The sequence below is a fragment of the Coturnix japonica genome, chromosome 1, assembly GCF_054131305.1.
Source record: "Coturnix japonica strain WE chromosome 1, WE-NBRP24, whole genome shotgun sequence".
Classification (NCBI taxonomy): domain Eukaryota; kingdom Metazoa; phylum Chordata; class Aves; order Galliformes; family Phasianidae; genus Coturnix; species Coturnix japonica.
Window position 1 is genome coordinate 27003582 of NC_140663.1, and position 25064 is coordinate 27028645.

The 25064-nt window shown below is 37.7% G+C and overlaps 2 protein-coding genes across 6 annotated transcripts in view; one reads left to right on the plus strand and one right to left on the minus strand.

The window, feature by feature from the left end:
• Positions 1-25064, plus strand: part of TMEM117 (transmembrane protein 117) — a 188464-nt gene that overhangs the window by 16039 nt on the left and 147361 nt on the right. For all 5 annotated transcript variants that reach the window (XM_015854821.3, XM_032443208.2, XM_015854812.3 and 2 more), the window contains exon 3: positions 14783-14915. In XM_015854821.3, the coding sequence (XP_015710307.1) occupies positions 14783-14915 (133 nt within the window). The remainder of the gene's footprint in view (positions 1-14782; positions 14916-25064) is intronic.
• On the minus strand, positions 7573-12033 carry LOC146762334 (P2Y purinoceptor 1-like). Its single transcript, XM_085514114.1, has 2 exons — positions 11964-12033; positions 7573-8695 (listed from the first exon to the last, which is right to left on the minus strand). Exons 1-2 carry the CDS (start codon positions 12031-12033, stop codon positions 7674-7676), a joined length of 1092 nt encoding a protein of 363 aa, XP_085370240.1. The 3' UTR covers positions 7573-7673.

A 25064-nucleotide genomic window follows, 5' to 3' on the forward strand; every position in this document is an offset into this window, starting at 1 on the left:
GATTCACCACAGTTCTCTAAACTCAGAATCACAGAATGGTTTGGCGTGGGAGAGACCTTTAAGATCAAGTAGTTCCAACCTCCCTGTCACAGGCAGGAACACCACCTACACGACCAGGTTGCTCAAAGTCCCACCTAACCTGGCCTCAAATGCATCAAAGAAGGGGACATCCACAATCTCTTACCTTCCAGCACCACTAACTGGATTCCTGCTCAGTGGAGGTTCTGGCTGGTGAAGAAAATAGGCGACAACTGGTCTGTTATTCTTAGGCTGTTAATGGCTAGGACATCCAAGGTCCTGCTCCTGTGTGACAGGTGTAGTTGATGCTACTACAGTCTGTGTAGAACCTGGCTAGAACCACAGTTATCTGAGGAAAATAGTTTTGAGAAGTAATTGAAACAGATGTAATCATCTTTCGACAGAGGAGCACCTTCTAGTGGTACTGAATGATTATGACAATTAAAAGCTTATTTTCTTTAAGAAATAAAAACTAATTTATTTAAGAAATTTGCTATGAAGCTGTTACTATTATTATTTTTTTAATATTAACACAGTTTCTCCTTTCACATTGTTTCTAGTAAATACATATTTCTCAGTGCAGCATTTGTCACAGTTACTTAGTTTAGCAAATAACAGTATCAAATTATTTAACATTCAGTTTTTCTAAGATGTTGCTAAGTGAAATGGATCTGGAGGTTTAGTTGCTATTGTGCATTTCTACTCTTTCCACTTCCATACTGTTAATACTGGGGTTAAAACAGAAAGCTATCTGCAGTAGGATTTTCTTTTTTTCTGTATATTTTATGCCTCAGAGAGATAGAATCTTGCACAGGGAGTTCTAATCACCCTTCTTGAGGCGACCGAGGAATTCTGGACAAAAAAAAATAATGTACTTTGTTAGCAAGGAGAGAGTCCAAATATACGTATACACAAACACACACACATATATACTATATATTTAGTAAGAAAGCACTGTTTCATTTCCTTCAGGACAATTTCTTTTTATTAGATCATGTGCTACCTCCTGTGCTGGACTACTTTTTATCTCAAGAAAATGTAAACTTCTTTTCTTTTGTGCCCTCTGCTGGTCCTTGACAGCTGAGCATACATGTTGTGAGCCTTACATTCCCTCCAGAGTAGCAGAGACAGTGCTGTTTTCCTTAGTCCCTTAGAAAACCAGTAGCAAAGCTCATGGTCAAACCTAAATCTCTTTTACATACCAGGTCAGGGTTAGTGGTGGGATGGCTGTTTTCTGTTGATCTCAGCTACATCTGTTTGAGAGAAAAGGACATTCCTGACTCAAGTCAAGCTAAACATTTGTCATGCATGTTTGCTATTATTTAAACATATTATGCTATTTACAATTAAACATATTAAACTGCATATAGCACTATGCTCAGGTTTCTGAGCTACTTTGAGTAGTGCATTTTGGACAACTTATTACAAAGACCATTTGTTAAAACTAAAGGTGCTCTTTGATGCATGAGGACAAAATCTCCTTTATTTTCTGACAAAACACACTTTATAAATGCTTATCTAGAAGGGCAGCACGAAAGATAGGTTGCAAGCAAACTATTTTTTTTGAAAGTAAGCTTGTGAATCAGTTTCAAAGCAGTGTCAGGAGAAAAGAACAAAACAAATTTAAAAGAAAACAGAGCACTAATTATTCTGACAAGTCATTGCAGGATGCATCTGAACTGGTATTGAGAAATAGAGATTACAGCCCTGCCTTTCAGAGTTCAGCATCAGCATTATAAAGGATATAAATACTGTAAAGCTTCTTTTATTTATTGTGAAATTTGATCCAGTAAACTCAGAGAAGAATATTATAGCTCTGACTGGATGATACGAATAAAATGATGAAATGTATTAGAGCTGTAGAATGAGAAAAAGGAGGAGGATCATGGAATTACATTTATAGCTCTGGCAGTTAAAAAAGCCAGTACTTAAAGACGCTAAAAATTAATTAAGGATAAAGAGTACACAAATATAATTACATATCCTCTAAAGAAATTTTATTTGTAAATCAGTGAAGATATCTAAAGAGGGTATTTTTTCCAGGATCATTTCACAAACTGGAGACTGTCACATAAAGTTAAACAATCTGCACCTCACAAACAGACACGTTAGCACTTTCTATTGCTTAGGCAGGATTTCGAGTTCCTTCCCTACTGCAAATTGTTCTAATACATAATAGGAAATCAATATCTTTTTTTTTTTTTTCTTTTTTAGATTTTCTTTTAACTGCATCAGCACAATGTTCTAAACCTGATGTAATAAAAGGAGGAAGAGTAAAGTCTCTGGTTAAAATTACATTTGAAGTCCATGTAATGGGAATTGGTAGATGTGGAAAAATGCGAAATCAAGCCTGCTTGCCCACCCTAATTCTGGCGTGGCATAAGGCTTAAGTCTTCCCATGTTACCAGCATTGTGCAGTTTATACATAATAGCAGACTGAGGTATTATATCCAGGTAACAGTTATGACATTAATGTGAAACATAGAGAAAGATGTGATGCCTGCATGAATTCACTGCATCATATTATAGAGCAGACTGACCATCACTAGATTTCTCTTGATTGCCTTTGGTAATCCTTCAGACAAAGACCATGCCAGCTCTTTCTTTGTGGCAGTAAAAGTCCATCTTCCCATACTTATTTTGTGTTAAAAGATGAGTGTGTATTCTTATGAACAATTTTATTTCTGTTATTTTTTTCTTAGACAAATAGCAAGCAGTATCTAAAGACTGCGTGGCATTTAAGATGTAGAGAGAAATACTTATCATCTGCTTTTACTTCCCCTGCAGTTTCTAGTTCATGCGAAGTCCACAAGACCAGCAGAGTCAGGTAGGTCAGACCCCACAAGAAGGCTGATGGAGACATTTTGGCTGCTAACATTAGTCTTCTGACCAGTGTTGGCTGGGCTGTTAGGAAACTGGAGATCCTGGGTTCCCATAATACATGACATATTGTGCAAAGGCATCACTTTTCTGGCTAGGTCAGTAGCTGAGACCTTGAGTATGTACGTTTTGTGACATTAGGTTGCGTTTTACCTTTGAGTACAAAAGCTGAGAAGTGCAGTTCTCCCTGATGAAGGCTCACCTTGCCCAGATGGAGGAAGACCTGTGAACCACGTGAAGAGGAAGCAGGAATCTTACCCTGGCCAGCAATGCCATGCTGCAGGCCTCATTGGGACCTTGGCCACCTGTGCCTGATGCAAGGCCAGCCAGGCAGTGGTAGCGAGGCCCATGCAGAGCTTGCTTCCTACTGCCATAGTTCCTCCAGTTGTAGAATCAGCGTGATGATTATTTTTCCTTCTACCAAAAAAGCATTGCCTTCCACTGGTGAAAGTGGCGTACAAAGGTGAGATATTTTATCCTCCTGTTTGCCAGGTGCAGTGGTTCTGAGACTTGGAAAAGAAAAACTGATATCAGAATCCATTGGTTTATGCACATTGAAGCAAGATTCCATCTTTTAGGAGCATTCTAACATTGTTATTTTAAAAAGGTAAGCTCATGTCTTAACATGGAAAGTTTTCAGGCAGAGTTCTGCAAGTATTACGCAGGCAAATACAAAATGATGGATGCATAAGGGTGGCTTACCTTAAAGAACACATTTGGGACATTTGTCACTAGATTTATATCTTCAATTTAGAAATTTTAATTTTAGCAACTTTTGTTCACAAAACAATGCTGAGTTTAACAGTAATAAATGAGAAAGTTGTTTCCTCAACCACACCCTTAAGCAAATCTTTCAGGCCACAGGCCATTTTGTGTTCACTTAGTAAGTTACAAAGTTGCCCGTCACTGTAATATCTCTCTGAATCTAGAAACAGTAATTGAGAGCTATCCGCATCTTGCAGTCAGTTTAGGCTAATAAATTATTCCAACGTTAACTGATGTGTTCAAACTCATTAGAACAGGCAGGCATTTAATTAGATACCATGTTCTCAGATTTAACCCAAACAATAGGCTGTGAGAAACCAGTGTTGCAACATATTTGTCTTAGAAGGAGATGTTGACTTTGGCTCTTAGCTGTTTGTTTTATTGTTCACTTATTGTAGCAAAATGGAATAATCTGATTTGATTTTATTTGTGCATGTCAAATTATCTGAGGAATATTATAATGAAACATTTTAGGAGCATTTATTTCCAAATAAAAATATGACCAAGTAAATATGAACAGATGTCTTGTGTTTTTAAAGTCTTAGTTTGTAGAAAACCTTTGGTTTCATCCACGAGAACATTAGCATTAGTTCAGCCTGGTTGAACAAGAACACTTTTTAGAAGTGTGTTTAATTGATTATTACATCATTTATAAGCAGGAAAATAAATGTTTAGAAGCCTTTTCAGCTACTAGGGAGTACTCATAGCTGATTAGCTTGAGGAACTGTTATCTGAACAGCAGAAGGTAAGAGAGAGAGAATGATTTTTCCTACGGATTATACATCCTAAAGCAGATCTTTAAAGATTAACTTTAAACTCAGGCCAGTACGAGGCACGTTGTATAAGGTACCAGGTTGGGAGAACAGGCAACAGAGGCACTGCAACATGGATACATTATTTTTTATTTTTTTTTAAGGAATGTCTTCATTTCTTTTATTTGTGTTGTTGAGAATAAACTTTTCAAGGACACAAGGAGGCTTGTTGGCTTTTTCTTTCTCGCATTCTCATTTGTATGTGAATGCCTTGGGACCTCTTCTGTTGATAGTTTCATTGACAGAAAGCTGAATTATATAAACTTGTGGGCCATTCCATCCAGCTACAGAAACAGACATGTAGAGAAGTATTTTCTTTTGTAATACACTTTATTCCATATTTTTATGTTTGTGGAATACAGAGAGAAGTAATGTGAAAAAGTGGATTTTATGAGAGTTTCAGAGTCCCAGTAGAGTGTGTCTCTTGATCTGTAGATGAACACAGAACTGTGGACTGAGGAACACCTGCCATAATCCATCCTATGTAAGTGAACTAACTAGAGGAGTCTCCAGCTTTCTCCTGCTTTTCCCCAGCACGGCAGATAAATCGGGGCTGCCATCCATGCTACCTTCATCTCTTGCTCATATTCTTGGAAGTCGGGGAAGATCAAAGGATATGCAGCAGAAATCAGTATCATTTTGATATGTGATATTTCATGGCAGTTTTAGTCTTCTGACTTGGCTTGACATCTGGAAAATCAGTTCCTTGCCTCTTTGCTCCTGCTGTCCTTTCCTGGTCACTGGGCACAGCACTTACGGCATTGATGCTCTTCCAGGCCCGTGATGGCAGCTGCTGGCATTGTTCTGTCATGTGTGCCTTAGACCATGCAGCTCTTTGGTAGGGTGATGCTGACAGAAAGTAAATAGCAGCTAATTTTGCATCTTTTAATCTATATACTGCATAATTCAGCCACATAGAGACTATGAAGGTCGCTCTTCTTCAGTTAAATGTGTTTTTATGTCTGAATTACCTTGACCAGAATAAAATTTGTCTTATGGAAAACTTCTGAGTCAGAATCTCACATTGACATTCCTACTAAGACTACACTAGTAGTCTTCATTCCTCATTAACATTAATAACGCTTATTTCACCTAATGATGCTAACTACACTAGTAGCCTTAGTTTTTCTTTTCACACACTGAATCTCAGGTAGAGAAACCCATGACTTTTCAATGCATATTAATGCTGCTTGCAAAAGGCCTACGACTTGCAGAAGGGTTATCTGTGAATCTTTCTAATTGTTGAGCCTGACCTTGCTGAAAGTTTCCTATTCCACTCTTTATTTGATATTTTTAATTTAATTCTCACAAACGTATGGGTACTCGTGAACACAGACTGCATTCATATGTCATTATAAAGGCAGCAGTTTTAAGAAAAAACAGTTTCTTTTTTTTTTCTTTTTCCAAGACAAAGAAACAACTTTGGTGTTTTCCCGATTTCTTCTGAATTTAATGCTTATTTCCTCATTAACAACTGAACTCCTTTCTAATGATGCAAACTTGATATGTAGTAGCAACATTAACATCTGTAGACAGTATGCAGTGAGAATAGCAATGAGCTTTTATGTTTGTGTCAACTTATTTTGATTTCCCATTGAGTTTTGCAGAAATAAAACAACCCCAAACCATGCTGAAAATCGATACTGAAGTAGAAAAAGGAGAAAGAAATAGTGTATTTATAGCTTTAAAGAGAGAATAAATGATAAAATATTAAGTGTTTGATTTTGGAAATTGCTTATATTTAAAAGTTGGCAGTGCAATCCAGGGAGAGTAATAAACTCATTTAGCCCAGAGTTTCACAGTTATCTCTCCTGATCATCCCTTTCTCATGCTGAGAGCACCTTTGTCACTAAATGACATTAGTATCATTTCTGTATCAGTCTGAAATGTAAGCATATAGAGGGGTAGTGGCCAATATGTACCCATTTAGAGATTAACAAACTCTCTTTAAGAAGTCAGTGCATTGTTAACTATCCTGTCGTATTTACAGTAGGCTGCTCACAGATAAAGTAGATGAAGGGGAATATTTTTTCATTTAAAATATGGGAAAATTACGAATTAAGAATCATAAATGGGTTAAGAGCAGCACATAACAATTAGGTGAGTAAGTAACTCACTAGAATAGAATACAGACACGCAATTTACTGTGAGATCCTCACATATATATGCGTATAAAAATATCTGAAGTGTTTCAGATTATCAAGACTTATTCCTTCAGTTTGCATCACAGTTTTAAACAATTAAAAAAAAAACAATGTTCTAGATACTATTTATACACATGTATTTACTCAATACAACTGAAAAATTCAACAGTTGAGATTTAATGTCAATGTAGAATTATATATTAGAACAAAATCATACTAGAATTATGAAAATGAAAAGAAAGACACTATACAAATATACCTAAAAATACATTGTCACTTCTGAAAATAAAATTGTCTTGCCCACTGACTTATAGCCTTTAATAATTAACAAGATATTTTGTGAGACTTGGCTAGAACGCACATAGTTGAATATGAAGGATGACTGTCTACATATGTTGGGAGAACACTTGTCTAATGACTATTCAAAGTGATGTTCTTCATTGTGCTCTTTTAATAAGCAAAGCTGTATACTGTCCTGATGCTGAGACCCTAAATTAACAAGGAAAAAGCACTGTTGTGTAGCAGTGTTTCTTCCCTCAGTTCTGCTACTTCAGTGTTACAGAAGCTTTCCTTTGCACAGTTGTCCCTGTTCAGGAGATAAAGAGTTCACTGTAGAATAACGCATTTCTCTGAAGCAGAGCACTTAGGAGAGACAGCTGTAATTGCCCAAGGTTTATGAGACTACCAGTAATTAAAATAAACTATTAGGAGGCTCTTCAACGCTGTTTACTCATAGACTTTCTGTATTTCTCTGACAAAGAACTAAAGCAGATCCTTAGAGCTTTTATTCACTGTTCATTCATATCAGATGTACATACAGGGAAGAAGTGCAATGTCACAATAAATTAATGTATATTTATGACAATAATATTTAAAGTACATATAATAACATTTCTTCTCCAGTAGATCTACTTGTTAACTTTTACTCTGCATTGCTGTCTATTCTTGCCTGCTCAAGAGATTGCTATGCTATAGAGGAGATGAAATTTTGAACTGTTCCGATGGAAGAAAGTTAAATGGATAGGAAGAGATGCATGTCTTTGTAAACTGACATTTAAGTCACTGTTCTTGGGGACAGAGCAATGTCCCTTACCCTGTGTGTTAGACAGCAGCAGCATTGGAATTTTGGATGACATTTTATATTTTTAATTTTTTGATAGAAGGTTTTATTTGCTACTGTAAAAATGATTGGGTCAAGGCAACTGTTAATGCTGCAGATGATCTCTGTGATTTGATAAACTGCCATTAATGTGCTTAAGCTCTCAGAGGTTGGTTGACAACAAGTTTTGTAAATTATTATCACCATCATTGTAATGTGATAAGGTGTGAAAGACACAGCAAATACAATCATAGCAGCTGAAATCAGTAAAAGAGGCCTAATAATTCGATTTTTTCTTTGCTGTCGCTTACAGAGTTGTAGTAATGCTTTGAGAGTCAACATATAGCATGTAAAGATGACTGTGACTGGAATTAGGAATCTCAATACAATCTTTGAGAGTACGAATGGCACTTCAAAATGTACATGCTCTCTAATGTCGTCTTGGGAATTTTTGCTGTCATGCTGTCTTCTAGCTTCAATTGTGCAGAAGATCTCTGGCACTGATGCAAGAACAATGAAGATCCATACAGCAGCGGTACAAAACACGGCCTTTCTTTTGTTCCACCATGTTAATGAAGTGATAGGATGGACAGCACCTAAGTATCTATCAAAACTGATGAGCGTCAAGAAGTAGACACTTCCATAGATATTAATACTAAAAAATAGTCTTATGATGTGATAAAATGTTTGACTGAGAGAGTTATCTGGCTTCTGGAGACTATGGTATATTGAAAAAGGTGCCATGAGAATCCAAGTGAAGTCACACAATGCCAAATTAAATAGAAATATGCTGTTAGTAGTCCAGGTCTTCACGCAGTACACATAATGTCGAAGGGCAAGTATGTTGCCTAGAAATCCCACTATCAAAGTGAAAAAGCAAACTAGAATCAGCAGATAGCAGTACCACTCCAGCTTAGGATGCTTGTTGCAAATGAAAACAGTGCATGTACCATTTGTCATCTTTCCATGGAGTAGGCCTGAAGGGGAAAAAGAAACCAACAAATTTAAAATAATAGCTAAATATACTAAATTTGCAATTCAAAACTTTTTAGTCAAATCCAGTATGTTTGAACTGGTGAAATAATTCAGAATATGGTCTGCACAAGTTCTCCTCTATCTGAAAAAAAAAAGCAAATTCCAAATAGGCAATACTGAAAGCTTACTATACAACAATGCCATCAAAGCCAGAGCTTCACAAACCTTTATAAAAACCCTTGTGTTCTGCCCTAATATTTAGTGTAGTGCACAACACAAGAGAAAAAAGGCATGCGGATTCCTTTTGCTGAGTAATACATCTGTGCCTGGCTTTTCAGAAAACAGAGGAAAGAGCAGAAGAAAATAGATGGCCATGCTCACTCCACCCTTGCTCTGACTGGCTTGGGTACCTGTACTGGGCCTAGAGGCATTTGTAATGTGGGTAACTGTGCAGTGGTTTGTGACTGAGATCCAGAAGACAGTATCAAAACAAATCAGGTTGTGCTGAAGGCAACACCAACATTTATATTCAAGGCAATGAACAAAATGCTCTTTTGCTGTTGTGTGCTTTATTTATTTTTTTTTGGCATTCTTCTCTAAACGAATGTCCATGGCAAAACCATTGTGCTTTTGATAGGGATAGAAAGACTTCATTTTGTCTCAGTCTTTTGTTGTTAACCAGTATCTATCAGTGCCTATTATAGATAATTTGGAATATAGATCTGTAGTGTGTTTTTCAAAGCAAGGTTTTCATGCTTGCCAAGACTCACTTTTAGTCCCAAAGATTTTGAACTCCTAATTAAACAGACAAACAAACAAAAAACCCAAACAACCCAACAAACACAAAATAAAGGCTGGAGTGTTTCAGTGGAGTGAACTGTCACCATTTTCATTTGTCATGTTTCTAGAACCTCTCTTTAAATGATAAAAGAGAACAGATTTCTCAGAGAGGCTGTGCATCTTTGGAGGCATTCAAGACCAGGTTGAATAAGGCACTGGGCATCCTGATCTGATGGATGGCAGACCTGCCGACAACAGGGGAGTTGGAACTAGATGGTCTTCAAGGTCCCATTTGAACCCAAGCCATTCTTTGATTCAATGATTCTGTGACTCAGTGATTCTATTTTAATCTGTGAGGTCTGTCCAAGTTGGAACTTTGTGTGAGGGAACTTTGTGTAAAAACAGCCGTTTAGAAATCAGAATCTGCTATAGGACTTGATAGGAAAGTGGAATAGAATTTTACTCATTGTTTACTTACTTTACATAGAAGGAAGAGCTCCTTTCCATAATGTTATTGATTCCTTGAAAGTTTTGGACTATTCCAAAATTCCACTGTTAGGTTGATAGTAGTGCTTTCTTGGAACATGGTGTTTTGCTTTTTTCCCTCCCTTAATATTACTCTTCCAAAGGTATATCCATAGACATAGCTCAGGACATAACAAGTAAGAGTTTTGAGCTCCTAATCAGGGACTGCATTGTTTTGCCTTATTTATTTTGCTTTATGGCTCACCCAAATAACGTACTTAGGAAAAGTTAGTTCAAACTGTACTGAATAAAATTACGAAGGAAAGTTCTTTCTGTAGAAGTTCAGCAGTCAGGCAAAAGCAGTCAAATGACTTTCCAGAACGATGGAAAGCTATGTGGTCAGCTCCTGGTGTTTTTAAGAGATTGGAAATACTTACTTATTATTTAAATGTGTATTCTTAAGTGTTGAAGCACTGTACTTTAGCCTGGGGTAATGGTATTCTTATCTCTTTCTCATAGCCTTTATGGATATCAAGTTTTGTATATATATTTTTTTCTTCAACCAAAGTTTATAAAATGAAGAGATTAAATTCTTTAAAATGTAACCACCCTAGTAAGTACAATACCACTAAGTAATATTTGCTATAGAATGTGTTCTATTCAAAGGAGTTTTAATATGTATAGGAAAGTTATCTTTTCCTATAATCATCTTGGCAAAATCTCACTTGTGCTTTGAATTAAATTGTATTTATTTCCTACCTCTCTGCCTTCCTTTTAAATAATTATGAATGAAGGCACTTGATTCTAATTATGGTGGTAGCACAAACAAGCCCTAAACTGGCTACAAAAAACATGTCTGTAGCTGCAGGAGACAACTGTAATGCCGGGAATTCTTGATTTCATCAAGCTCATGGAAGAGGACCGTAGGTCAGCCTTAACTGGAGAGACAGCTGTGCCACCTGATCCACTTTGCTGTAAGTTTCCCTAGTAAATGCATTACGGCAATTACAGACAGGAACTAATAAATCCTCTGTCCTCTTCATCACTGTGGGTTTACTAGACTGTGCTCTGGCTTGAGCTACAGGTAGTTAGTTATCTGGAGGTTCTGGAACTGCATATTTTGATAAAATGAATGTGGAGATCAAAATCACATCAAGAAGAATGATTGCATTTTTCTCTGTTTTCCATGCTCTTTGAAATTTCCTGGTAGGCATTTTCCTGGAATTTCATGAGCCCCTGGTGTTCATATTTGGATATTTCTAAAATATTCTCAAGGTTTCTTATTTATTCATTGCATTGTAGTAGAGCTTAGAGACCATAACCAAGACTGAATTTTTGAAACACTGTGCTTTGCAGCTGGGGTGAATGACTTACAGTCTGTCAAACAGGATGGACACACTCAAAGAGGTTCAAATTAAAAAAGAATGTTTTCCAAGATAATGTAATAAGCAAGAGAAGGACACAGTTTGACTCTCAGCTCAGTGCTATAGTAAGACCTCCTGGTCTTCCATTAGAAGAATGTAAAGAGTTCTCTACAAGTAAAATCCAGTTTCGCTGTACCTGCATAGATATCATCACCATGCCCTGCTGTATCCTGAGACCATTGGAGCTGTGCTGATGCCCAGCAAATCTGCATATGTGCTGTAATAAGTCTCAGGGGCGCCTTATTTTAATATCAGACAATGGCAAGTTTTCTGACAGCTAGGTAAGTACATTGTGGTAATACTTGGTTCCTTTGTTCCTAGTGAATCAGTCTACATTGTGATTAAGCTACTATTTTTTTTCATTAAGAAATGATGTTCATTTACTTGAAAGTTAATGAAAGCCCATTTGGCAAACAAATTATGGTAAAGGAATAGTTAAGGCTTAAAAAACTGACAATAGTTATTAAAAAGTACTTTCAGTAATTTGAAATTGTATATGTGTTTGTATGTGCTGATCAGAATGTAAAAGCTAAGTACCAAAAAAAACCTGTTACTGTGAAGAATACAAGCGGGGAGAATATTTAATAATTTTTTCTCTTACCTGTTTTAGAAATGTTTCCATCATCTATTTTACAGAAGTCTAGATTCCAGGCTGTGCTTTTCTTCTCCATTAATCTCGATCTTCTAGAATCGCAATTCTATTTTGCAAGTACTGCTTTTAATCCAAGGTTTCGGTGATATTCCATAGGCAGCGGCAGCTCTTCAGAGGGCATTTGTCATACTGCTAGAGAGACAACTTTTATCACGACGCCCCTCCTCTCAGTCAGGCTAAATTGCTACTTAACGTAGCAGCCTCCACTTGTTTTTCAGGGAAAACCGGACTCACTACAGGTCCACAGTCTGGCTCTTTCTGGGGCTTTCGTTGCTTCTAATATGAAAGAGAAGGGTGGAGGGGTTTGGGGCTTGTGTGTGCCTTTGCACTTTCCTTCCCTGTTCTTCGCTGCCAGAATTGCTGCCCCACTGCAGAAATGGGCAGATCTCACCCCACCACAGGGCTTGGATAGGAAAGGAATGGGCTGGATGAGACTGAGAGGTTCAGGAGAGAAAAGGTGGAATGGGAATAGATGTAAAGAAGGTCTGGAAACCAGGTAGGCTGAACTTATTTGTACAGATGGGCTACAGGAAACCCAAAGAAGTGAAAAACTGCTGTGTTAATGGCAGTGAAGGAGGACTGAGAGAAAAAAAAATAAAAATGAGAGAGGAAAAAAAAGGGAAGCTAAGTCAGGAAAAATATGTTCCTGAAGAAAACAGGACAAAAATTTCACCTGTCCAGTGATGAGAGTAAGCAGAGTTTTTTTTCTAGCCATAAGGCATATCTGTGTGCTCTGCAAAATGCATTTGTTGCAGAATGAAAAGTGAAGTACGTCACATGACTGAAGCACCTACATTTAGGCACTTGCACACTCCTGTTTAAGCCATTAATTACTGAAAATAAATAACAACAGTTGGAACCATTGAAACCCAGTATAAACTAAAAAAAGCAGGATAAGAAGAATGTTATACTGTAGTAAGACTTCATTGAGAGGACATGAAAATCAGTCTTGCTCTGACAAATCTGTAATATTACATTTGTGAAATGACACGAACATTTCAATGAGAAACAATCAGCTCAAACGCTCCAGGGAGCAGTTAGTTCTCTGTGTTGCAGTGACAACATTTGTTGTACAGTTTTGGCTAAGAAAGTAGTAATAATTACACTGTAAGCATGGCTGTAAGCTCTGTTCTGTTGTGTGATATGGTTCATTTATGTTTTCACTTACAGGCTTAATCATTTTAGGATCTTGTTGTGGCATCAGGTAACAAAAAGGCAAAAATCCCTTCTCCCCACTAGTCACGGAACCAAGCTGAAACAGCCCATAAAATGCTGACAAGTCAACAGTATAAGAAAGAGGATAATACTATCTTCCATTTGAGCTCATTGTAAATGATTTGTTTGTAAAATGATGAGAAGGTAGCATTTGGATTCTAAATCTGACAGCAGTTGCCTAGGGTGTATCACGGGTAAGGTTATTCCAGCTGAAAGCAGTATTATTGAGGTCTAAGCCCTTCAGTATATTTCTAGAAACAGACTTTTTCAGTGATGCTATTAAATGGGTGGCAGTACTCACAAAATAGGGGAACAAGGAGTTTGCACAGGATAATCTCAACTTTATTGCAGGGAGAGGTGATTACTCACTTATTTACTAACTGTATGTTTTTGTGTACTTCTGGGTTTAAGTAAGAGTTGTCCTTGACTCGAGGGATGGTTTTTCCTATGGTACCTGGAGAATCCCTTTAGTCCAGGCAATTTCTTTAATTCTCAACTGATCCTGCAGTCATCTGCTCGGAAAATAATCTCTTTTTATCGTGAGTCCAAATGTCCTGAATCCTCCACTTCTAGTCTGTTTGTGTTTTTCACAAGCTAGACCAACACATATGATGATTTATCGATTACCACATGTTGTATTTGACCCAACTTTGTCAATAGTCAGTGGAACAAGAGATTCAACCATCAAGACCTAATGACTCTGTTTTTACTGCTCAAGAAACAACTGGCAGCAAATAACAGATATCAGAGCCTGAAGTTCTTATGAATCCTCTCAGCTTGTAGACTTGTTTCTCAGAACAGTGGGCAAATGCCACTTCTAGACTAATTCCGTGAGATTTTCCCTGCTGTGGTGTTTGTTTTAGAAAGTTAGGATGCAGCAGTTTCTAGAAAGTGGGATGGCTTACTTTACACATATAATCTTCACGACCATCACTCCTTCCCACTTCTGCACAGATTTATAGCACTGCTATTCACTGAGTCTCAGTGTCAGCAGGATGATGGAACTAATTCAACTGGAAGAAAAAGATGGGATTATCATTTTTTCTAGACAGGGTGTTTCCCTACTCTTGTTCACTTGTGCGTACCTGCTCTGCCAGCATGAGAGTAGACTGGGCACGGGTGTTAATGATTAGAGCAACGAAATAGCGAAGGCTGCTTAACCAGCATGTAGGATTGCATATGGTATATATAAAACCACAGCCACTTTCCGGTCAGGTACCACAGGCATGATGTGAACTCCTTCAGAGGTCCAGTTAAATGATTTAGTCTGTAGAATCAAAATCTAAATTGGTTTGTCACCAAATCAGTTTGTGGGAAACTACCTTATAATTTTGTAGGAAAAATCTCTGTTCATGGCTGAACCGAAAAAGACAAGTGTGGCTGCATGATACTGAACTTGTCCTCCCAATACAAACTGGAATAATTGGTTGTAACAAGAAATTCACTGTAGTACACTGTTTTGTTTTGTTGTTTTTTGGGTCTTCTTTGGTATTCTGTAAACACATACTTACTGACTGACTAAAATATGGTTTCTCATAATATCCATACCACAGGTCAGTTGCTCCGTCTGAAAATGTTTCGAGAGGACCACGGGTCTTGGATGACAATGTTCTTCAGTACCATCCTCTTCCTCTTCATTTTCTCTCATATTTATAATCTATTCCTCATTATGGCAGGGAATATGAGGTAGGTTACAAAGTTTTTTTTCTGTCTCTTTTGCTCTAGAATGTATTCCATGGGAAACTTCATATTATGCATGAACTTGTTCTTATGGTGAGCATGAACTTACAAAAATGCAAATGTAGTAGTATTCATAATCTTTTTTTTTTTCTTTTCTTTTTTTTTTTTTTTTCTGGAATTCTTCTTTTTGAATATAGCTAGAATAGTAATTTAATTGATTAATTTGCCAAAAGGATTAAAGCTTCGGTTACAGAAAGTGGAATCCCCACCTAATACCAACGGGGTATCCATGAACATTATGTAGAACTGGCTTGATTTGAAAGTATAAGTCAGCAAATTTGAAGCTAGGACTTAGTAAATTAGAAGTGTAAACGTTACTATTGTGTATAATCAGGAAATTCAGGGATGAAATTGAGAGAAATCACAACATTCAAATTTGAGTAAAGACACACTCCAAACATGAAATGTGTAGTATGGTACTATTTTGATTATGCAAAATAATGCTTTCTTGTCTGGTTTGTTTAAAAGATTCTTAAAAATCTGATTTTTAAATTTTATTCATTTTTTTAACTCATAAAGTACTCCAACGGGGTAATATTGATTGATGGATGAACAGCTGTCTGTCCATTCTGTTTGGATTTATTTTAAATCCAAATCAGCTTTTAATCTGAAATTTCTGGTTTAAGAAAACTTGCTTTCTCTTATGCTCAAAATCATTTCAATTTTTGTGAGAAAACTTGCATCATTAGTCATCTGATACAGGCAAAATTAGTTAATTAGACAAAGCACATCAGTCTATGAAAAGCAAGATAGCATCTGAAGAGTTTTTAGCAAGAAATAAGAAACTCCAAGTATATTTGAGTTGAAGAGCAGTGTCAAATAATTGAATGACTTGTTAGAAAAATGTCAGAGGCAAGTCGACAGAATCTGATAAAGTGTTATTTAATGGACTTTTATGTCGGTCAACAAAAATACACAGTGCATGGAGTTCTCTTTACAATGAGACATAAAACAAACATTGATTGGGTGTCATTGAATGAACCTGAATGGAAACTAGCTGGGGTAATCGTGTGGTATGAAGACTAATTGTATTGATTCAAGCAAGGTGAATAAAGCAGCAGAATCACTCAGTATTTTAGGAGAAGCAATGATCAGGAAATGATGTAGTAAATATGAATAGGTGGCTAATAATAGGCAGAATAATCCTTCCTGCAGTGGAGAGGGTGGGAGTATTGCAGCTTTCTTTCTTCCCTATTTACATAGTCTGTTATTGGTACTATGTTAAGATTTATATTTGGTATTTCCAAAGCTCCAGGAGCTATAACTAGCTATTAGACTAAGCATTAACCGCTTTGAAAGCTTGGCTCATATCTGGAAACCAGAGTTCATTTGTCCTTGTCAACATTCCTGTTCCTCCTGTCTGTTACACACTTCCATTAGCTGCACTGAGAAGATTGTGTGGCAGTTGCTGTCCGAGTTCATGGAAATAGGCACAGGCTATTACTACAATGGCTGGTGTACTTTCTCACTGTGAAGTCTCTCCTTGACCAGAATTGGTGCTAGCTCGAGGTTTGTCATGATCATTTTGGGAAACTGACCATGCTGTTCTAAGACATCACCACGACTTTCCAAAGTGTGATGAAGGTTTAGTAAAGCTGTTTTGGGTGTGCGTTCCAGTAAAAAGGAATTGAGCAGATAAGGAACAAAATGTTTCAAACTGCACAACTTAAAACATCAGTTAAACTGAGCTGTTGGATCAGTCCTCTCAAAGTCAAGGTAGAACAATGTGCAATACTTTTGAAAATAACATTTCTATGACAAAAAGTAAACAGTATCAAAGCCAAATGCTTCACATCAATATAATAAAATGTTTTAAAGTGTGGGTTATCTTTCCTGAGTAAATATAATACTTACAAAATGGTTTGTACTTCTGTCTGTGTGTTTTGACACAGTGCCTTACTGAAATGGCTTGTATCAGAGAAAACGGTTTCTAAAAGAAAGGTCAGAGTTCAGCTGCTGCATGAAGGTTTCAGTCTCTGTAGAGACAATCAGGTCTCACACCTCTGATATTCTGTGAAATGTGGGCACACAGAACACGCATCATTTTAATACAAGGCCTGTAAAAGACTTAAAATTACTTTCTATGAAACTGAGAAAAAAGAAAAAAGAAAAAAAAAAAAAGAGCAATTCTTTATGTATTTGTTCCTTGCTGTGTCTCTTGTTCATGTTGCCCTGTCTGCTGCCAAGAGAGTGATTCTGAAAGGTACCTGTATGTCAGATGTTTAATATTATTACTGAACATTCCTCTGTGGCTCATGAGTAGGAGAATCCTGTGTCTCGCATGTGCATGCCTGTGTAGATGATCACAGCAGATTGTTCTAGGAACTTGAGAAACCAATGCCAGGAGTGCTCTAAAGTCCTTCTATGTTACCATCTCTAAGACTGTATATTTTACATTTGCCAGGAGTATTTTTGAAGACATTTGAGTTAATGTGTATCTTAAGGAGGTGAAGTTAAAAAGTCTGAATATATTCCTTAAAGAAAGGGTAGTTGTTGGGACTGTAGGTTGCTAGGAATTGTGAAAACTGAATAGGTTACTGGTATTGGAACATAAGAGAGCTGCCACAAAAGCAATGCCTCCTATTTTCTTAGGTTTCCCCATGACGTCAGAGGTAGATGAGGGTGGTATGGCAGTAGAGATTGAACCTTCCTGACCCTATCTTGTTTTGTTGCTGTGTGACAGATGGCAGCAGAGGGGCAGTCTGATAAAATTGGTGTCTGACATGGAAGTGTGTATAAAGCAAAAGTGTGTCATTGAATTACTCCATGCAGAAAAAAAAGCTCTTTATCATTGGTGATGAAAATGCATGGCTAATGGTGGTGATTATGATGAAAAAATAGTAGTTTTGTAGCTGAGAATTGCTCTAGTAAATTGTGTACTTGTTTACTTTGGATCTATTTCACTTTCTGTGGAAATAAATAGACATCACTTTTGAAATGACCTGTGTACATTATACAGATATTTAGTGGATCAATGTGCAAATATTTGAACAGATTTTATTTTATTTTATTTTGGTGACAGATTGGAATGGATTTTATAATAATAATAATAATAATAATAATAATAATAATAATAATAATAATAACGATAATAATAACAATTATTATTATTATTATTATTATTTCTGTGTTATTTCTTTTTAGGGACTTCACAGTTTGTTACACTGCAAATTTGGCTATTGCTCTTTTAGGCAGAGTTGAACATCTGATTGAGGAAATGTATTTGAAAAGTTGTCTGACAATGATCTGTGACTATTTTTGCTTCTTATCCCCAATAAAAATAAGCAGAAACCTAACTGGGCACAAGGCCCAAGACAAAGACAATGTTTAATGGAAAATTCTCTGTCAGAATCATGACAGCCTTCTGTCACACTAAGGAAAACCAAACTGTGTAAACAGAAAAATGGAAATTGTCAACTTTATGCGTGATAGTTTTACTCAGGGCTGGAGGAAGGGTTAAAATTAAAGTGTTTGCATTCAGGCCTCATCTTAAAGTCTGTGTCACTTAAGTGCTTAATTGTACTAGGGGACTTCTTTGCTAAGGGTGTTTTTCGTTACTTACTAAACCATTCCTAAATAGTCAAGAAGCATGATGTGCAAACCTCAAGACATTACTGGCAAGTTTGAGTTACCATCTGAAGGCATGGGAGGGTTGAGGACTTTGGCCTAACTGGTTGAAAAGATGTGGAAAAGAGAGGTTAAGTGATCCAAAGGTAGAAAGGTGCCCCCATTATTCAAATGCTTTCAAGATCTGGGGAATGCAGCAGCATAATTTGGCCAGAATAGAGAAGCAGTCAACTGGAAAACAAGACCTGTCAAGGCTGCTATGAGAACAAGACATAAAAAGTTGTTCTTTGTAAGTGAAAGTAACATTAAGGAGTGCTTCATGCTCAGGTAAGGAGAGAAGATTTATTTTACAATAGTTACAATACTTGGGACACAATAAAACACAATTGTAAGGTATCAGAAATAAATACTATGTGTCTCCAGAAGCTGAACTGTGCAGCGGGAATGAGGCCATTTCATTTCCTCTGCAATTTGGCATTGAAGTAGGGAGATGGGCATTGCTGAGTACATATTAGCAGTGGGTGTGCATCTACATTAGCCAGTAACACAGTTCACAGAGGGGGGAATTCTGGTATGCTGTAATGTGATGCACACTGGTCTGAGGTTATGTTCTTCATATTAGAAATTGTGCGTTGGTTTAGCGTTCATGGATAGAAGTGCATTGTCAGAACCCTGAGGTCTATCATGATTGTGCACAATGGTCCTCTGCACTGTGAGCCCATGAGGGCTAGCAAGCAGACTAGCCAACATCTAAAGTAGCACCAGCAATAATGCAGCTGTTCCTGTTGCTTGGAAACTAGAGCTGTGTTGGGCTATTGAATTCTAAGGGCTTTCCCAGTGATACTTGGACAGCTGATCAGTTCCAGTCAGGTAGCAAGCTTCAAGGCGCTTTGCTTTCTGAAGACCTCCCTCAGTTGCCTGTCACAGGGACACCCTATGCTACCTTACCAGAGATCTGATTTCTGCCACTTCTCTTTGGACTTGCAGTCTTAATTTTTGAAAACCATGTAGCAATGATGTTCAAACCTCAGGTAGTGAAGGCAACTATCCGGCAACTTTTACATGATGCCAGTGAGTGTTGTGTGGCAGACCTCTGAATCCAGGGCCTAAAGTTGTGACAGTTATGTGAACTTTTCTGTTCAGAGGTTTGTATTTAATTTTCAGTGCCCATTTCACCTGTCCAGCAGACTGGGGCCATCTCACATCATAGCACCCATCTATTTAACTCATAAGCATAGACATATACATGTTATTCAAGCCTTACTTGCTCTGATTAGTACTGTCCTGACATCTACCAAATTGTTTTGGTTACTGCCTGAAGTCTCATCAGCTTCTGACCCACTGCAGTGCGCTTGTAGAACATTGATTAGCTTTGTGGTATCTGAACACATAGGATCAGTCTGCTGAGGTGCAGGTGGGAAGCTGTGCTATCTCTTCTATGAAAGCACCATGCAGAGGAAGGGAGAAAAGGGAGTGTTGGTAGTCTGCGAGATTGCGTTTTCTGTTTCCCAGTGTATTCCGAAAAGGCCCACGTGGTGGCAGCAAAGGGTACAGTTTAACAGCAAAAAGCTAAATCCAGTGCAATTCTGTCTCCTTTTATTTATTTATTTATTTATTTATTTATTTATTTATTTATTTATGTATTTATTCATTCATTCATTCTGGATTATTGTGTGTTCAGCTTCACGGACCTTAATTTGTATTGTTCTCCTTTGATGGAATTCTGAGTCTTCAGCTGTGCAGGAACTATCCCTTATTTTTCTCTTTTCTTTGTAATTTTATGTGCTGAACATGTTGAGATTATCTAAATTGGTACCAAAATGTATTGAAATTTTTCCAACTGCATTGCATTTCAGTGGAGAACATATGGCCTAAAGGAAACCTCTCCTCTTCTTTGGGAGCCCGTGTTGGCAAATAGTGCCCTGATGTTTAAAATTATTACACAGCGATGTATTTTTCATGTGACATCCAAAAGTCAGAGTTGTAACGGCTTCTCTCCCAAATGTCAGCTGTCTTAAATGAATCAATTTTCAGCTCACCACTGGATGTTGAGATGCATCATTACTCAACTTTTCAAAGTGTCATCACAGTTGCAGAAGCCGGCTATTTTTCTGTTGCTAATTGTGACATTACAGTGGCTGTAATATAGGTTGTCAGAATTGTCTTCTTTGAGTTCTGGATGTGTCAAGAGGTTTTGAGTGAATTTATTACCTGTGCTATCAATGGGTTTCAGTTATTCCTGTAAAGTTCTAAGAGAAAGTACATGTTGCTGAACTTGTATATTTTCTTGTAGCATATTTCTGACATAGAAAAGGTGTGAAATTGCAATACAGTTTACATTAATAGCAAAACATCCTTTAATTGTTTTCTTTTAATTAATTTTAACTTTCTTTTTGAAGAGGACTCTGGTTAAGTGGTTAAATGATTTGGGATCCAATTCCAAAGATTCTGCAGTTGAAGAATATATAGGAAGAGGGCTTGTATTTCATTTAACAAGATGAAGCAAGTAAGCAGATATATATATTTAAAAAACAAAGAAGCACATTATTAGTTTTCCATCCAATACTTTATGTTTGTCTGGAATCATTGCTGTTCTGCTTCCTATTCTTTTTTTCTTTTTTTGGCAAGTTTCAAGAACAAATAGAAATATGTTTTACTAACTACTGTTACTGTTCTATAGAACTGCAAGGTCCGTGGTGGATCCCTATTAGCCTTCCAGACCACTTTCATAGACCTGTTTAATGATGTTGGTGTATCCTATGTCTGAATCTGTTACAGTCGGATTTTTATACCACAATCATCTTAGATGGCAAAACATAAACTGTTTTGTTTCACTGTACTCTGCTGTTAAAGCAAGAGAAAAGATCTTAGTATTTGTCCCTACTCAGTGGATAAAAATTACTGCATTGCACAAATGACTTTCAGAAATTTCAAGCTTTTGTGGACTGCCAGAAGGATGGATTTCAAAGCCATAAGTCTGCTGTACTGTTCTCAGAGACTCATCCTTTGTGGGCACTGTGAGTCCTTCCCAGAGAGTATGCAGAAAATGAGGACACCTTTGGAAGACACATAGGCTAACAGAGGCTGTAACAGATGTACCCTGTATGAAGATATACAGAAGAGCAGAAAGTTGTAAGAACACAACTTTTGCAATACTGCTCCAAGAAAAACAGATGGCTGCAGTCTTTAAGTACTCTTCAGGTGAAGCTTTTTATTGCAGGTTCTCATGCTAGCTGAGATCCTAAGGCACAGGTGTCTAGGGAGAGTGCAGGAGCAAAAGAAACCACATTTTCTAAGGAGCTGTGATTGAAGAGTCTCTTGAGTCAACATCAGTACGTGAAAATCGAAGTTTACTTAAATTTTTTCCATACAAGTTCAAGCTGTTTTAACCTTTATAGCTGCATATACTCTCATCCATATCACCTGGTAAAAAGTAGCTCTTGGTTCCACGTGATAAATCTGCCATGTTACTTCTATCTTCTGTTAAGTATTCTTCAACAGACTGCTTCTTTTCCTGAGCAAGGAGGCACCAGAGCAAAAAAGAAAAAAGAAAAGTTTAGTTTAGCTGTAATTAGAAGATGATAGCTCTGAAATCCTCTTGAAAAGCTGAAAAATTAATTCCCCAACCCACACTCTTGATGCAGGCAGAGGACAATCAGATCTCTGAATGACTGCAATAGAATCCTCACCGAACCTGGGCTGGGTGGATGTAAAGCAAGATATCAAAGAAAACCCTTATTCATAAAGAAATCTAGAGATCCTGCTTGTGCTCAGAAGTATCACAGCCAAAATAGCCTGTGGTACAGTTGGAGCTGTGTTATTTAAAGCATAATGCAGGTAGATCAGTCTGAAAGCCATACTAATCAATCATGGAATGACTGAAAATTATCCAAGCCGAACCATTTTCCTGTTAATTCTATGAGGTAGCTTAGGCCAAACCTTAGAAATGTAAGTGATAGAAATAAGTCTTAGAAAGAGTTCTCCATCAAGACATAGGCAGAGGACCAAGGCTGGCAGTTGGGTACTTGTCATGCTTACCACCTGCATTAGTTTCAGGGACTGATAAATATTCAGGCAAGTACTACAGTGGTTGTGCTATTCTATAACCCCCCTTTCTTTAAGAGCTTTTTCCCCATGCTGGTGTTAATGGCTGGTTTTAAGAAGGTTGTCCCTGAGCAGAGATGCCAGTGGGAAGAACTGTAAGTGCTGAATGTGGCCAGACCTGTTAGCTATGAGCAGGAATTACAAAGGGTGCTGGCAGCTGTCCTGGGAAAAGCTTGTGAGGGACAGCGGCCTGTCCAGCACCTGAGGGGCCACAGGTTGGACAAAGAAGCAAGTAACCTTGTGGCTGTGACACAGATGTCCTGTATTATTGCTTTGGTGACACTGATATGACTTTGTGGATGTCTGAAGGCTATGTAGACTGATTCCCCTTCCCGTCAGGCTCCACCCCTTCCAGGAGTTCAGCTAAATTACCCTCACCTGTGCTCCCGTAGCTGACCTGACACTTGCCTCAGCTGATTAATCAGAGGTTCAGGCTGAGATTACCAGTTTCCAGTAGTCTCTGTGGAACTGCTGCCACTCCCTGCAGGAGCTGGTCCATTCATGTCTTTCTCATATTTGTTTTAATTAATATGAGAACATACACATAAACACAAATACAGCTTTAATAAAGGAGAATTTAATAATTAGTGCTTCCACTAAAAGCAGTTTTTAAAGAAGGAAAATGCTTCTTGGCACTTTTCATCCCTCTTCATTTTTGCTGAATCTCTCCTAAGATATCAAATACCTGGAATGTTAAAACATGTAGTGCAGCTGCCACCCTAGTAAGACATTTGCTTGCACTAGGTGCTGCTGCTGTATTCTGCTTTTCTGGGGAGCAGACAGCCCACCTGTCCCCATCATCTCTGCCAGCAACAAAGTAGGTGGGAGCAGCAGATGGGCAGGCAGCCTGTTTCCCAGCCTAGTGAGGCTGCTGTGCATGGAAGCCAGGACAGGGAATATAAAAGCTTGGAAAGAAGTAGTAATTTTGGAATAAATTTTGCAGACATTTGTTTTTTTGGGCAGCAGCAACATCTGATTTGACTCAGACATATTTAGCCCACATCTTGCTACCTGCTCCCACAGGGGAACAACTGAGACAAAGTCTCTGTTAGTGCCCTTCCCCAGGCCCTCCATGCGTTGGTGTCTCAATTTAGAATGTGGCTGCTTGTGTGAGTGCTTAGGGTGGGCTGTACCAGGTTATGGCCCTGGTTCTTAGGGTTAAACTGCAATGTGTCTGTTTCCTTCATCTTTCAGTAGTACAAGGGAGAAAAGCAGAAAACAAAATATTAAGTTTGTTCTCAGAGAGAGCATTATTTGAGTTTATTCAAGCACTCACAATTGCATTACCCCCCAAAATGCATGCATTTATAAAACATTTTGTTGCCATCTTGAAAAGTCAAAGCACAGATTTTTTTTATAGAAATGTCCCACTTTAACAAGTGATAATTCATGTCTCCGCGTGGCTTTATGTAGTATTATAACTATCAATCAACACAAAACAAGTGTAACAGAAATAAATTGGCCATTAAAAAGACCTATTTACCTGCTTTTATCAGCAATTCATGTGTCCTGAGTGTGAATAAGGAGAATCTCTAACTGTGAGGTAAATGCAACTGTGCTTTAATGGTTAACCTGCAGGATTACTGCAGTTTTCTTAAGGTTAGAGTTTTAAAACAGGACACTCACAGGTAGTTTGTACATAGAATCATAGAATTACTCAGGTTGGAAAAGACCCTGAAGATCATCAAGTCCAACTGCAGCCTAACCAGTACCCTAACTCTAACAACCCTCTGCTAAATCATATCTCTGAGCACCACATCCAAATGGCTCTTAAACACAACCACCTCCCTGTGGAGCCTATTCCAGTGCTTAATTATCCTTTCTGTAAAGAAGTGTTTCCTAACATCCAACCTACACTTACCTTGGCACAACCTGAGGCCATTTCCCCTCATTCTGTCACCTGTCACCAGTGAGAAGAGACTTGCCCCACTCTCACTGTAAGCACCTTTCAGATATTGGAAGAGAGCGGTAAGGTCTGCCCTCAGCCTCCTTTTCCCCAGACTAAACAGCCCCAGCTCCCTCAGTCTCTCCTCAGATGTGCAGATTAAGAGTTGTGTTCGCAGATATCAACTTTTAAATCTTTCATTGAATTTAATAAGAGATGACTCCTTTATTTCTAATTTAGACCTTTTATATTCTTGTTCAAAAATTTCTGACTGTCACTCAAGATAGGAAGTTTTCACATTTTGGCTATGAACTGGAAGCTTTGAAGGCCTTTAAGTTTTAGAAAAACAACAAATGTTTCAGTAAGAGAAAAATGGTTGAAAATCTACTGTTTTTTGTCACAAAAGTTCCTAAATCTCCATGAACTTGAAGATACAGGAACAATTCAGTTTACTAGACAGTAAAAGGAATACATGAAAATGGCAGAGCAGTTCATCTCTTCTGATACTTGCATGATTTTAACTGGTGCTTATTTAAGTT